The 16,599-nt window shown below is 23.9% G+C and overlaps 1 protein-coding gene across 9 annotated transcripts in view; it reads right to left on the reverse strand.

The window, feature by feature from the left end:
- Window positions 1–614: 614 nt before the first annotated feature.
- The window catches only part of LOC117183036 (poly(A) RNA polymerase gld-2 homolog A-like), a 49,721-nt gene continuing 33,736 nt past the window's right edge, over window positions 615–16,599 (reverse strand). For all 9 annotated transcript variants that reach the window (XM_033376187.1, XM_033376180.1, XM_033376181.1 and 6 more), the window contains 5 exons: window positions 15,899–16,042; window positions 15,675–15,803; window positions 15,343–15,532; window positions 8,029–8,144; window positions 615–3,900 (listed from right to left, as the gene is read on the reverse strand). In XM_033376187.1, the coding sequence (XP_033232078.1) occupies window positions 3,731–3,900; window positions 8,029–8,144; window positions 15,343–15,532; window positions 15,675–15,803; window positions 15,899–16,042 (749 nt within the window). In that variant the 3' untranslated portion in view covers window positions 615–3,730. The remainder of the gene's footprint in view (window positions 3,901–8,028; window positions 8,145–15,342; window positions 15,533–15,674; window positions 15,804–15,898; window positions 16,043–16,599) is intronic.

Below are 16,599 nucleotides of genomic sequence, written 5' to 3' on the forward strand. Positions count from 1 at the left end.
GGACATAAGTCTGTTTTTTGTATGAAATTTAATTTTATTAACTTCAGATTTTATTTTTGGTGAAAAACTAGTTTATTTTAATTGAACATTTATGGGTTTGGTTGAAAATTCGTCTTTCCTGGCTTAGAATTAATTTTTTATTTTAATTTTAAAAATTGATTGTAAAAGTCTTTTTCACTTTTTGTGGAAACTTAAATTTTGTATTTAAAATTGAAAAATTTGTTTAAAAAACTGGCCAAATCATTGAAAATTAATTTCATTGTTTGAAAATTTTAATATTTTAATTGGAAATATTTGACTAGAAATTAATTTTTTTATCACAAATTTCGTGTTTTGTTGAAAAATCGTATTTTTTGGTAGGAAAATAATATTTTTAGTTGTAAATTATTTTTTTTTTGTTGAAAATGTATCTGTTTGGTTTAAATTCAAAAACTTCATGTTAAATTATTCTGTTTTTTGGCTGAAAATTCAACTACTTAATTAAAAATTCCTGTTTTTTATTGATTTTTTTTCTTTTGGGGTTGAAAATAAATCTTCTTGTTGTCCTGTAAGCTGTAAACTATAAATGTGACACCTCACAAGGGAAATAATCACAAAACTATACACAATATTAAACTTTATGGCATTTATTTTTAACAAAATGAAAGATACAAAAGGATATTAAATAATACTCTTATCGCCTATAAATTTAGCATTTCCATTTTGATTGCATTTTTTTTCTTTTCTTTGAATATTGCCATAAATTTGAAATGTACGTTGGCGTGTTACAAAGAGTTTTGATTAATTATCTTATGTACAAGAATTTGATTTCTAGGGAACTTAAGTTTCAATCTATTTTCCTTTACAGACACAAATACACATAATAAATGTTGGTTTTTTTCTCAGACGCATACTTCTTACAATCGATTTGGCACTTGGGTCAATTTACTATGACTATCCGCAATTAAAAAGGTGAACGGATGAAAGCAATCGAAATATTCCCTCAATAATATTTCAAATCAATCTAAATTTATGGAGAAAAAAAATTACAATTAAAACGGAAAATTCTCAAGCAATAATTATATCAATTATAAAACAATATCAATATCAATACGAAAAGTTTAAATTAATTGAAAGCACCTATCAATTCAAGAAACTACAAAAATGTGCAATATTTCTTTTTTTGTTGTTGTTTCGTCTTCTTTTTTTCTTTTTTCAAATTGCAATTTTCACACATTCACCTTTTCAATTAAATCACAGGTCGTTCGGACCTGCGCGAAATATGCGACGTCTTTCGAGTATTTGTTTTTCAAAAATCGAATATCGAATTATCCACCGAAGAAAAGACTACAAAATAAATATAACCGCGCGCGCAAAAACTACATCGTACTCTTAAATTGAGCAATTTCAGATTCGTTAAATTACGCGAATAAAAGATAAATAAAGTCGTCAACCAGAATGCCAAGCGCGAAACACAAGAGTGTCTTCGATCACGCAGGTCCTTGGACTTTAGTTTCTTTTTTTTTTTAATTTTATTTTTATTTTATTTTTTCGTCCTCACCCGAGATATCATCACCCGAGCATCTATCTTTTCGAGTTCATTTACACTGCCTGCACAGCCACATTTTCTCTTTAATTTCATGTTTAACAATAAATGCTCTGTTATCACGTTAAATTCATCAAAAACAAAAAAAAAAAAAAACAAAAAAAAAAAGCAAGGGACTAGTGAGCGGAAATGTGAGATAAAAAAGTATTTCCACTCGCACTTAATATATACCTATTTACATACAAATTTATAAATATTGCAATCAATCAAAAAAACAAAAATATATATATTATTTTAAACACTTTTTCTCGAGATTTAGGAATGTGCAGACTGCTATTTTATTTATTTTTTTTTCAAATAGCACGAGCAGACCTTTATTGATTTTTAGTAGGATCAACTCTAATTTTTTTCTTTTTTTTTTCTTTTTGCTAAAATTAAATGAGCAGCATCTACTTACTTTTTGGCACCGGCTAAAGGGAACAATAACGTGTCGGCTCATATTTTTCTGTTTGCAAATATACATTATCATGGGGGGAATGGCTCTTAAATAATTCGAGCGTACCCACGATCGAAGTTTTAATTTTCTCCCTCACAATCACAAAAACGTTTCCTGAATTTCAGAATTATAAGTAGCGGCCGGATCTTAAAGAGGCCCCTCTCTCTCTCTCTCTCTCCTCATCCAACATCAGTAATATTAATAATTATAATCGCTTTTACACATCCGTCATATTCACACTATAAAGAAAATAATACTAAAAAAACTTAATTAACAATACGCTTTTGACATTTTTTTTTTGTACACGGCTTTCGTTTCTCTCAGCAAAACTTTTTTTAATATTTTTTTTTCTCTATATTTTTATTTCAATTGAGTATCTTCTTCTCTCTCTCTTCATTAATTTTAACAGCAAAGAAAAATGCCGCAAGTTGGATGAAAAAAAAAAGATAAATAAAAAATTATCATTAAATATTCTTTTTCAACGGATTAACGAGATATTAAAATTTGTCTACACACTCATTTATACATAAAAAACAGTTAATTATACTTTTTCTTGGAGAAATTAACGAGAAAAATCAATCATTTTCACAAAGCGATATGTGATGTAGTAGCGACTAAACCGATCTCTATTTTATTTGCCATCAGTTGAAATACTGAAGCTACTCTCTAATCAATATTGTTTTTTTTTTCGTTTTTTTTTAATCTAGTCTCTGGTAATAGTCTTGTCAGTATTTTTAAGCTTACTTTTGTATTTTTTGAGTGTTTTTTTTTGTTTGTTTCAACCATTATTTTTTGTTTTCTCTAGCTAGAAATGAGGAGTTTTAGCTTGACGTGGAAAGAAATGACGAGAAGGCACCTTGTTACGTTTTTCGTTGAAGGACAGACATTCACTAGCATTCACGAGCGTTAAGACGACGACAACAAACAACAACAGAAAAATTATACCGAAAATTTTGCACTCTCACCTCAAAAACAAACAACTCCACAACTTTTTTTCACTCGCACTATCTTTTTTTTTTCTTTCTTTCTTCTTCTCCTCCTCATACTTTATTTATTAATTCATTTATTTATAGCTATCTATCTATATATATTTCCGTCATCCTGTTATCCTCGACTCGTTCACACCCTTTGAGATTATAATTAAATAGTCATTGGAAACTAATAGCACCTTTAATTTACCTCACACTTTGTACTAGATTAACGTTGCCGCAGGAGAAAATCTATTGCACCAGATTTTAGAGATATCACCCGAGATATATATATATATATATGTACATACATGTAAAGTATCACCCGAGCATCTATCTTTTCGAGTTCATCATCATTATCATGAAATGACGGAACGATATTCGAGAATCTTTTGAGTGGTGTAATCAATCATCTTTGAGAGCAGGCATTTTTTCGTTTTTTTGTTTTTTTTTTTTTTGCAGTTCCTTGAAAAAGGAGATTTCTCTACTCGATTGTGATATTAAGTAGAGGACGAAAAGAAGCTCGAAAAAGAAGCTCGAGCATCGTTTTTTGTTTTGTGGTTTTTGCATTGATTTTTCTCAAAGTTGAGCCCTAATCGATTATTTCAGTCGTAAAACTTTGAGAAACGCACGCACGCACGCACACTTTCCGGAAAGTAGAGGCGAGGCGTTTTAGGAATACATAATACATAAATAATTATGCTAACTAATGCCTACTCAGTGCTAGGTCAGAGCACGAGGTTACGTGGGCGCGAGGGACGGTTTCGACTTCACCTCGAGTTTCACGAAAATGCTTGAGAGCTTACGGGTCTCGGTCAGTCGCTGATAACTCAGCTTGAAGACCTGCTTGATCCTCACAAACACTTCCGGATCGTAGACCGACCTTGCTGTGTTCGTCTGATCGAAGGGCTCTGCAAAATTACGGTTTTTTTTTCGTTTCTTTTTTTTTCTTCATTTTCGAAAGGTTTCGAATTTTATTCTCTGTGATTTTAAGAAACTTGGATTTACAAAATCTAGCCAAATCAAATGATTTGATTTATTTTTTTTAATATTTTACAAGGATTTAAAAATTTCATCAGAATTTCAAGAGATTTCTATGGATTTAAGATTCCCCATAGATTTTCATTTCAAGATTTCAAAATATTTCACAGATTTCAGAAAATTTTCAGACTTTAAAATATTTTAAAGATTAAAAAATGTCCAAGATTTATACAGATATGAAAGATTTCAAAGGATCAGATAATTTTAAACTTTCATGTATTTGAAAGCAAATAAATCAGTAAATTTGGTTTATTACACAAAAATTGCAAAGATTTCAAGGATTTAAAGATATTTCAAAGATTTCGCAAATATTGAACAAAGATTGAAAAAATTCAAAGTATTTCACAACAATTTATGAGATTTCTAAGGAATTTCGCAAAGTTTTCAAAGATTTCAAGAAGGTCTAGAAGATTTCATATGGATTTCTAAAGTTTCAATATTTTACAAGAATTTAAAACATTTTGAAAAATAAAGATTTCACAAATATTTCACAAAAATTGAAAAACTTTAAATATTTCTAGCGATGTGAAGGATTTTTAAGGATTTAACCAATTTCACAATATTTCTGAAGATTTGACAAAAATTTCAAGATTTTAAAAAGATTACCCAAAATTTTAGGAAATTTGAATTTCTTTTTTTAATTTCAAATATTTCACAAAAACTTCAGCAATTTTCTCAATATTTCAGAAGAATTTGCAAAGTTTTCAAAGATTTTAAAAAGATTTTACAAAGTTTGCAAACATTTCAGAAACATTCTACAGAATTGAAAAATTTTAAAGATTTCTAACGATTTCAAAGATTTCTGAGAATTAAAAAATTGTTATTGAATTTCAGATATTTTACAAAGTTTTCAAAGATTTCACAAATATTCAATAAAGATTTAAAAGTTTCAAAAACAAAAATTCAAAAAAGTTACGAAGAATTTGAAAGATTTCAAAGATTTCAAAAGATTTTCAAGTTTTTAAAACGATTTCAAAAATTTTACTGAATTTCAAATATTTTACAAACTTTTCAAATATTTCCCAAATATGCAACAAGGATAGAAAATTTTCAAAAGATTTAAGAGATTTTAAAAGGATTTAAAAAATTTTACATAAATATCAAACATTTTTACAAATTTTGCAAAGATTTCACAAATATTCAACCGAAATTGACAAATTTCAAAGATTCCTGAGGATTTAAAAAATGTCTCAATATTTCCGAAGATTTAAAAAACAAATTCAATATTTTACAAAGATTTCTAAAAATTTAGTAAATTTTTTCTCTCGTTTTTAAATTTCAAATATTTCACAAAAACTTAGCGATATTCTCAATATTTCATAAGAATATGCAAAGTTTTCGAAGATTTCAAAAGAATTCAAAGATTTTAAAAGGATTTCCAAAATTTTACAAGGATTTCCATGATTTAAAAAATTTCAAGGATTTAAGAATAATTTCAAACATTTGTACAAAGTTTGCAAAGATTTCACAAATGCTCAACAGAAATTGAAAAATTTCAAAGATTTCTGAGGATTTAAATTTTTTTACTGAATTTCAGATATTTTACAAAGTTTTCAAAAAATGCACAAATATTCAAAGACTTAAAAAAAAATCAAAAAAATTACAAAGATTTTCAAAGATTTTAAAAGGATTTTAAAAATTTCAGATATTTTATACAAATTTAAAAAGAATTTGAAACATTTTATAAAGTTGACAAACATTTCAAAAAGATTTTAAAATTTCAAAAATTTTACTGAATTTCTGATATTTTACAAAGTTTCAAAGATATCACAAATATTGAAAGACGATTGAAAAATTTCAAAAAAAAAATCAAAAAAGTTACAAAGATTTTGAACTATTTCAAAGATTTCAAAAGATTTTAAAAGGATTTCAAAAATTTTACATGAAATTCAGAAATTTTACAAAAATTTAAAAAGAATTTGAATCATTTTATAAAGTTTGTAAATATTTCAAAAATATTTTAAAGATTTTAAAATTTTACTAAATTTCAGATATTTTACAAAGATTTCAAAAGATTTAAAAGTTTTTAAAAAGATTTCAAAATTTTTCAATGAATTTCAGATATTTTACAAAGAATTTCCAAGATTAAAAAAATTTCAAGGATTTAAGAAGAATTACAAACATTTTACACAGTTTGCAAAAACTTCAAAAATATTTTAAAGATTTTAAAAGGATTTCGTAGGTTTTGAAAGATTTCAAAAGATTTTAAACGGATTTCAAAAAATTTACATGAATTTCAAACATTTTGACAAAGTTTGCAAAAATTTCACAAATATTCAACAGAAAGACTGAAAGACTTTTAATATTTTTAAAGGATTTCCACAATTGTACACGAATTTCAGATATTTTACGAGAATTTTGAAGATTTAAAAAATTGCAAAATAATTTCAAATATTTGACAAAGTTTGCAAAGATTTCACAAAAGTTTTAAGATTTTACCATTTTTTCAAGGATTTCATAAGATTTTAAAGATTTTACAAGAATTTAAAAGTTTTTAAAGATTAAACAAAAATATTGCAGAAGATTTCGCAAACTTAAAAAAAAAGTCAAAAGATTTTAAGGATTTCTCATAAATTTCATATATTTGAGAAGAATTTCCAAATTTTTACAAAGTTAACAAAGATTTCACTAATATTCAACAAAGATGGAAAAATTTCAAAGATTAAAAAAAAATGCCTGAGGATTTCAAAAATTTCAAAATGTTTCAGCAGATTCCATTTAAAAAATCTCCAAGATTTTTTGAAAGATTTCGAAAAATTATTAGAATTTAGCAAAGTTTTCAAAGATTTCCCAAAAATTACAAAGACTTGATAGCAATTTCAAACATTTTACACAGTTCTCAATAATTTTATAAATAATCAAACAAGATTTCATAAACATTTCAGAGATTTTTAAATATTTCAAATATTTCAGAATATTTTGCAAAGTTTCTAAAGATTTCAATGATTTATTTTTTAAAATATTTTACAAGAATTAAAAAAATTTCATCAGAATTTCCAAAGAATTCTAAGGATTTAAGATTCGCGAAAGATTTTCATTTCAAGATTTCAAAATATTTCACACAATTTTTACAGATTTTAAATAATGTTAGGGATTTCAGGAAAATTTCAAAGATGTGCGAATACTTGTAAAGATTTTAAATAACTTTAGACTTCAGAAAAATTTTACAAAGTTTTGAAAGATTTCACAGTAAAAGTTTTCAGACTTCAAAGTATTTTAAAGATTAAAAAATTTCCAAGATTTCCAAAATTTTACAATATTTCAGAAGATTTAACAAACGCTTCAAGATTTTACAATATTTTCAAAAAATTTCACGAATATTCAACAACGATTGAAAAATATAACAATTTTGGATTTCCAAAATTTCTAAGGATTTAAAAAATTTCAAAATGTTACAGAAAATTCCATTAAAAAATGTTAAAAAAATTTTTAATCCTTGAAAAAAATGATATTTTAAAAGATTTCAAAGGTTAAATAAAAATTTGGAAAGTTTTGCAAAGATTTCAAAAGATTTCACAGAAATTGAAAAGATTTGAGAACAATTTAAAAATCTTTACACAGTTTTCGATCATTTTATAAATAATCAAAAAACATTACAGAATTTCTTAAAAATCTCAAAAGATTTCATAAAAAATTCAGATATTTCTAAATATTTCAAAGATTTCAGATAATTTTACAAAGTTTGTAAATATTTCACAAATGTTCAAAAAAGATTTGAAAATATGATAAAAATTTCAAAACATTTCACAACAGTTTAAGACATTTCTGAAATTTACAGAAAATTTCGTTTTAAAAAGATTTCTAAAGATTTCACAAAATTCTCAAAGATTTAACAAATTTTAAAGCCATTGAAAGATTTCAAACAAATTTAAAAAATTTTACAATAATTTCAAAGATTTTATAAAGTTTTCAAACATTTCACATAAATTAACAAGAAAATTTGACAAATTGAAAATAGAAGAGCAATAAAATTCTTAATTGTAAAATATATCTATTACCTTCGATGCAGAGAAATTTCCACTGGTGGGGGTCGTTTTTGTAAGATCGCGCCCATCGACACTCTTCTATTGGCACCTTCTTCGCTAGCCTCACTGATATCGCGTACTGGCTAAAACTAGCATTTTTAAAACGAAAATTAATTTTAACACACTTTTTCCCAAAAAATAATTTTATTCATGGAAAATTTTATTATTACATTTTTAGTTAAAATTGTTAATTTTCAACCGAGAAAAAGCGAATTTTAGCAAAATAGTTTAATTTTCAACAGAACTTATGAATCTTTGATTAACAAAAATTAATTATCAACAAACAGTGTAATAGTTGATATTTCCACCTGAATAATTAAATTTTCAACTAAAAAATACGAGTTTTCCAATAAATAAGTGAGTTTTAAACTGAAAAAGAACTATTTTCTGGCAATAATGGAACACCTACATTTTTAGTTTAAAAATCATTTAAAAAAAGCGAACTTTCCAATATAATTTTTTATATTTTTAAAGAAAGGAATTAATTTTTGTTTTTAACGAAATAAATTAAATTTAACTAAAATTATGCATCTTTATTTTAAAAAATTGTAAGCAAAAAGATTAGTTTTCTATATTTAAAAAATCATTTCTGATCAAATGTATAAATTTTCAATCACACTTTTCATTTTCTCATGGAATTTTCTAACCAATAGTTGAATTTGCAAATAAAAAAAAAAGAAAATCAAAAGAATAGTATAATTTTCAGTTAAAGAAATAAGTTTTTAAGCAGATAAAATAATTTTTTAACGAAATAGTTAAAAATTGTAACGAAACAAATAAAAATTCTTTTTTGTTATAAATTCAATTTTTGGGTTAAAAATGAAAAAATTTGTTGTTTTAAATTAAAATCATTTTATATTGAAATATCAACGATGACATTTTTAATTGAAGTCATCCTTTTGCGTTTAAAGTTTAGCTAAAAATACGATATTTTTTGGTTAAAAATTAATTTCCTCTACCTGAAATTTTAACTATTTTGTTGAAAATTCGTCCGATTGGTTGAAAATAATATTTTTTCTTAAAAATTCAATCGCTTTTTTGAAATTATTTAGTAAGAACTAAACAGTTTAATTGAAAATTATTTTCGTTTATTCCAAAATTAATTTTCTTAAATTAAAATTTAACTACCTAATTTTTTGGTAAAAATGGATCTTTTATGTGATGTACAAAAAGAGTTTTTTTTTATTTTTCTTGCAAATTTATTTATTTTTTTGTTGTTAAAAATGCAACTTTATGGTAGAAAATTTCTGTATTCTGTTAAAACTTTATCTTTTTAGTAGAAAATTATTCTTCTTGTTTGAAAATTCTACAATATTAAATTGAAATATTTTTTTCCTTGTTGACTGAAAATTTTTTTTATTAAAATTTCAACTAATTTGTTCAAAAGAACTATTTAAATTTTGCTCTAAAAAATATTAATTTTTAACAGAAAATGAAGCAGTTAAACTTTTATTTGAAAAATTAATTTTCAACTAGTTGAATTTCATACAAAAAAAATATGTTTTTTTAAACAATAAGTTTAATTTTCTACTACAAAAAATAAAACTTGTCAACAAAGTAAATGATTTTTTAACGAAATAGTTAAATTTTTAATTAAGAAGGACAAATATTCAACCAATTAGTTGATTTTTGAAATCAAAAAAAAAATTTTTAACAGAAAATGCATTAGTTACATTATTAGTTAAAAAACTAATTTTCAACATAGCTAATGAATTTTCAAACAATATGTTGAATCTTCGACTGGAATACCAGAATTTTAAACCAAAAAGTTGAATTTTCAACTGAAAAAGACCATTTTACAACCAAAAATTCAATAATTAATTTTTTGGTAAAAACATAAATTTCCAACCAAAGAGATGAATTTTTAACTAAAATTGTGGTATACGTAACTGGAATAAAATAGTTACATTTTCAGTTTAAGAAAAATAATTATTTCCGATCTAAAAAGTAACAAATTTTCAACACAGTAGTTAAATTTTTGGTAAAAAAAACTTCCTTTTCATCCAATGAAAAAACAGGTTTTCAATCAAATAGCTCATTTTTTAACCAAACAAATACATTTTTTATTAAAACGATAAATCTTTGTCCAATAAAATTAATTTTTAATAAAAAAATTTAGCCAGCAACCAAGTAATTTTATTTTCAACTAAAATGATAATTCTTGAACTGGAATGCATAAAGCGAAGAGAAGAATTTTTAAACAAAAAGATTTTTTAAATAAAATACGTGAATTTTCAATTAAAAAAGGTGAATTTTTAATCATAATGATTATTTTTTTACAAAAAAGACGAATTTTCCACAAATTACATACATTTTCAAACAAATAGTTTAATTTTTAAATAAAATATGAAAAAGATAAAAATTCAACAGATCATTTAAAAAACGGTTGAAATCAAACTTGGGACAGAATTTTTTTCTAAAAATTTGTAAAATTCCCGGGAAAAAGTAAATTCACTATCATTTCCCGGTTTCAAAAATTTACACAAAATTCAAAAGATTTCAAACGTTTTAAAGGATTTTTAACAAATTTCAGAGATTTGAGAAGAATCTCAAACCGTTTACAAAGTTTCCAAAAATTTTACGAATATTCAATAAAGATTGAAAAATTTAAGATTACATTTTTTTTAAGAATATCAAAAATTTCAAAGTGTTTCAGAAGATTTTGCAAAGTTTCTAAGTATTTCAAGGATTTCAATTTTTTAAAAGATTTTGCAAGGATTTCAAAGATTTCGTAAGAATGTCCAAAGATTTCAAATATGAAACCAAATATTTTAATTTTCAATGCAATTTTCTATCTAATAGTTAAATTTTAGATAAATTTTCAAAAAAATAAACAAAAAAGATAAATTCTCCATTATTAGATTTCAAAATTAAAAAAAAAACTATTTGTTCAATTTAAAATTAACAAAAAATGTTTAATTTTTAGTTTGAAAAATTGATTTTTATCAATAAACACAACTTTTCAACTAAAGTGATTAATTTTCAACGAAAATTATTAATATTCTTCTGGAATAGATGAATTTTACACCAAAAAAATTAATTTTTAACCAAAGAGTTTAACTTTGAACTAAACCATTTTATTTTCAACCAAAAAGATTAATTTTCAACTAAATGTTTGAATTTTGAACTAAAAATGGTCAGTCTTCTACCAAAAATTGAATTGTTTAATTTTTAGATAAAAAAATTAGTTTTCCGCAGAAAAATATACAATCTTTCAGTGAAAGCAATTAATTTTTAAACAAAATTATGAAAGATTTCAAAAGGTTTTACAAGTATTTTACAAATTTCAAAGATAACAAAATATTTCCGAAGATTTCAGAAGGTTCAAAAAAAAATTCAAAGGAGTTCAAAAATTTCACAAGGATTTCTAAAGATTTCCAAGATTTGAGAAGAATTTCCAAAAATTTTACAAAGTTTGCAAAGATTTCACAAATATTAAACAAAGATTGTTAAATTTCAAAATTTCTAGCGATTTCAAAGATTTCTAAGGATTTAAAAAATTGCACAATATTTCAGAAGATTTAACAAAAATTTCAAGACTTTACAACGATTTCCAGAATTTTGGGAAATTTCAAACTTAAACAAAAATTTTTCATATTTCACAAAAACTTCAGCGATATTCTAAAGATTTCAAAAGATTTTACAAAATTTTCAAAGATTTTGCAGTATTTCAAAGATATCAAAAGCCTTTACAAATATTTTAAAAATTTCAAAGGTTACAAAATATTTCAAAAGATTTCACAAAGTTTAAAAAAATTCGAATAATTTAAAAGATTTCACAAGGATTTGTAAAGATTTCAATATTTTACAAGAATTTTAAACATTTTACGAAATTTTCAAAGATTGAAAAATTTCAAGATTTCTGAGGATTTCAAATTTTTTGCAATATTTCAGAAGATTTAACAAAAATTTCGAAACTCTACAAAGATTTCCAAAATTTAAGAAATTAATTTCTTTTCGAATATTTCACTAAAACTGCAGCGATTTTTCTAAAGATTCCAGAAGATTTTGCAAAGTTTTCAAAAATTTTGAAAGATTTAAAAAGATTTTACAAGGATTTAAAAAATTTCTAAGATTACAAAATATTTCAGAAGATTTCAGAAAGTTTAAATAAATATTTAACAAAGATTGAAAATTTTCAAGATTTCAAAGATTTCTAAGGATTTAAAAAATTTCACAATATTTCAGAAGATTTAACCAAAATTTCAAGACTTTACAAAGAATTCTTAAATTTTAAGAAATTAAATGTTTTAATTTTAAATATTTCACAAAAACTACCGCGACTTTCTAAACATTTCAGAAGATTTTGGAAAGTTTTCAAAAGATTTCACAAGGTTTAAAAAAAATTCAAACGTCTTCAAAGATTTCAAAAAGATTTTAAATATTTCAAAGATTTGAGAAGAAGTTCCAAAATTTGCAAAGCTTTCACAAAAAAAATCGCCAAAGATTGAAAAATTTCCAGACTTATAGCGATTTGAAATATTTCTAAGAATTAAAAAAATTTCAAGATTTTACAAAGATTTCAGAAGATTGAACAAAAATTTCAAGATTTTATAAAGATTCCCAAAAGTTTAAGAAATTTGAATTTCTTTTTGAAATATCAATTATTTCACAAAAACTTCAGCGATTTGCTTAATAATTTAGATTTCAAAAGATTTTGAAAATTTTTTAAAGGATTTCAAAAATTTTACATGAATTTTCGATATTTTACAAACATTTCAAAAAGATTTTAAAAAGATTATAAACATTTTCTTCAATTTCAGATATTTTACAAAGTTTTCAAAGATTTCACAAATATTCAACAAAAAATTACAAAGATTTTCAAAGATTTCAAAGACTTAAAAAATGTCAAGGATTTAAGAAGAATTTCAAACATTTTACAAAGTTCGCGAAAACTTCAAAAATATTTTAAATAGTTTAAAAGGATTTAAAAAATTTTACATGAATTTCAAAGATTTTTACAAAGTTTGCAAAGATTTCACAAATATTCAACACAAATTGAACAATTTAAACGACTTCAAGGATTTCAAAAAGATTTAAAAGAATTCAAAGATTTGTGAAGCATTACAATATTTCAGAAGATTTAACAAAAATTTCAAGACTTTATAAAGATTTTCAAAATTTTACAAAATTAATTTTTTTAATTTTAAATATTTCAAGAAAATTGCAGCGATTTTGTAAATATTTCAGAAGATTTTGAAAGATTTACAAAAATTTAATGAGGATTATACAAATTTTAAAGATTACAAAATATTTCAGAAGATTTCATAAAGTTTAAACCAAAAAATTCAAAAGGCTTCAAAGATTTCATAAGAATTTCTAAAGATTTCAAGATTTTACGAGACTTTCAAAAATTTTACAAAGTTTGCAAAGCTTTCACAAAAAAATTCAACAAACATTGAAAAATTCCAAAGATTTCTAGCGATTTCAATGATTTCTAAGCATTTAAAATTTTTTCACAAATTTTAAGAAATTTGAAATTAAAAAAAAAATCAAATATTTGAGAAAAACTTCAGCGATTTTTTCAAGATTTCAGTAGATTATGAAAATATTTCAAGAGACTTCGCAAAGTTTAAAAAAATTCGAACGACTTCAAAGGTTTCAAAAAGTTTTTAAAGATTTGAGAAGAATTTCAAAAATTTGACAAAGTTTGCAAAGATTTTGAATAATTTCAAAAGATTTTACAAGGATTTAAAAAATGTCAAAGATTACAAAGTAATCTTTAATATTTCAGAATATTTTACGAACTTTAAAAAAAATCAAACGATTTAAAAGATTTCACAAGGATTTCTAAAGAATTCAACATTTTACAAGAATTTGAAACATTTTACAAAATTTTCAAAGATTTCACAAATATTTAACAAAGATTGAAAATTTTTCAAGATTTCAAAGATTTTTACGGATTAAAAAAATTTCACAACATTTCAGAAGATTAAAAAAAAATTCAAGACTTTACAAAGATTTCCTAAATTTTAAGAAATTAATTTTTTTCTTTTCATTTTAAAAATTTCAAAAAAACTGCAGCGATTTTCTAAAGATTTCAAAAGATTTTGCAAAATTTTCAAAGATTTTGTAATATTTCAAAGATATCAAAAGTCTTTACAAGTATTTAAAAAATTTCAAAGATTACAAAGGATTTAAAAAATTTCACAATATTTCAGAAGATTTAACAAAAATTTCAAGATTTTACAAAGATTTCAGAAGATTGAACAAAAATTTTAATATTTTATAAAGATTCCCAAAAGTTTAGGAAATTTGAATTTATTTTTGAAATATCAAATATTTCACAAAAACTTCAGCGATTTGCTCAATAATTTAGATTTCAAAAGATTTCGAAAATTTTTTAAAGAATTTCAAAAATTTTACATGAATTTCAGATATTTTACAAAAATTGAAGAAGAATTTAAGGATTGAATGTAAGGATTTTAAAAAGATTTTAAAGATTTGCGAAGAATTTCAAATATTTTCCAAAGTTTGCTGCAAAGCTTTCACAAAAAAAAAAACAAATTCAAAAAAGCTTAAAAAATGTCCACAGATATCGCAAAACATTTTCGAGACTTTACAAAGATTTCTTAAATTTTAAGAAATTATATATTTCATTTTAAATATTTAACAAAAACTGTCGCGATTTTGTAAACATTTCAGAAGATTTTGGAAAGTTTTCAAAGCTTCTGAAATATTTCAAAAAGATTTTAAATATTTCAAAGATTTGAGAAGAATTTCCAAAATTTGCAAAGCTTTCACAAAAAAAATCACCAAAGATTGACAAATTTCAAGACTTCTAGCGATTTGAAAGATTTCTAAGAATTAAAAAAATTTCACAATATTTTAGAAGATTTATAAAAATTTCAAGATTTTACAAAGATTTCAGAAGATTGAACAAAAATTTTAATATTTTATAAAGATTCCCAAAAGTTTAGGAAATTTGAATTTCTTTTTGAAATATCAAATATTTCACAAAAACTTCAGCGATTTGCTCAATAATTTAGATTTCAAAAGATTTCGAAAATTTTTTAAAGAATTTCAAAAATTTTACATGAATTTCAGATATTTTACAAAAATTTAAGAAGAATTTAAGGATTGAATGTAAGGATTTTAAAAAGATTTTAAATATTTGCGAAGAATTTCAAATATTTTCCAAAGTTTGCAGCAAAGCTTTCATAAAAAAAAAACAAATTCAAAAAAGCTTGAAAAATGTCCACAGATATCGCAAAACATTTTCCAGGGTGTGAAAATATTTCAAAAATTAAAAAAAAAGAAGAAAAAAGAAAAAAGGTGAAAACTTACTCGAAGGAGACGTAGTATTTGAAGAATTGAACTAAAAGTTCACCGAGACTCAGATGATTGGGTGGCGGCATAACATTGATTGGTATGTTCAAGTTTTCGTGGATGTCGATCGAGTGGATGTCGGAGAGAGGATCGAACTTGTGTTTGAAAATCGATTGCAGGCATGGCAAGACGGCCGGAATAGTTCCACCTAAATTCCCAGCAATTATTATTCACCCTTCAAATCAAATATGCCAATATGCTAATATGCGTAAAAAAAAAAATAATAATTAAACTTTTTAAAATTACAACTTAGAATAGTTTAAAATGAGGGGGGAAAAAAGTGAACTAACATTGCAAAAAGTGTATGACCATGAGCGCCAGAGAGTAACTCGATATGGTCATGTTCTTTGCGTTGTTAATGTTTTGACACTGTGCCCAGAGCTTCACAACGAGAACCAGAGGTCGCACTCTCCAGTCGACTAAAAATATTTTAGAACAAGAGAAATAAAAACAATTAAAAATTTATGAAAATATGGAAATTGAAAGAGACAAATACAAACTGTGGTAGACTCACTTTGCGAATAACAGTACATTAAGTGCGTATTTCTAATGCCGACCGAATTGTTGCAATTTAGATCGATATCTATGTTGTTGAACACATCGTGGAACTTGAGGATTGGTACTTTGGCTTGGATAAGTTCCAGGTTCGTTACAAAATCTGCAATTACAGAGATAAATTGCAAATCTCAAAGCACTACTATTTGAAAAAATAGTTATATTTCGGGCATTTTTTTTTTTTTTGCTCAATAAAGAGAAGAATCGAAATTTTGTAAATTGGAATTTATAATACTAATAATAATAAAGTATAGAGAACATTTTTTTTTTAATTCGCTAATGACAAAATGGCGACTGCGCAGCATTTCTCTGTTGGCGCTTTTTTTTTTAAGGTGCACTTTTGAAAATAAAATCATATTTTTTTTATTTAAAATTTAACTATTCTAGATGATAATCTTCTTGGTTTGAAATCATCTTTTTTAATTTAAAATTCAACTCTTTGGTTGAAAATTGATCTTTTATTTTATTTTAAAAGTCAACTATCCCGGTAAAGATTCATGATTTTAGTTAAAAATGCATCGATTCAGTTGAAAATTAATATTTTTTATTAAAAATTTAACTTCCATTTTTGATTGAAAATTTTTTTTTCATAAATAATTTATTTTCTTGAAATATCGTCTTTGTTAGTATAAATTAATTCTCTCGTATGGAAATTTATCT

This window comes from Belonocnema kinseyi, chromosome 2 (assembly GCF_010883055.1).
Source record: "Belonocnema kinseyi isolate 2016_QV_RU_SX_M_011 chromosome 2, B_treatae_v1, whole genome shotgun sequence".
In the NCBI taxonomy this organism is placed as follows: Eukaryota; Metazoa; Arthropoda; class Insecta; order Hymenoptera; family Cynipidae; genus Belonocnema; species Belonocnema kinseyi.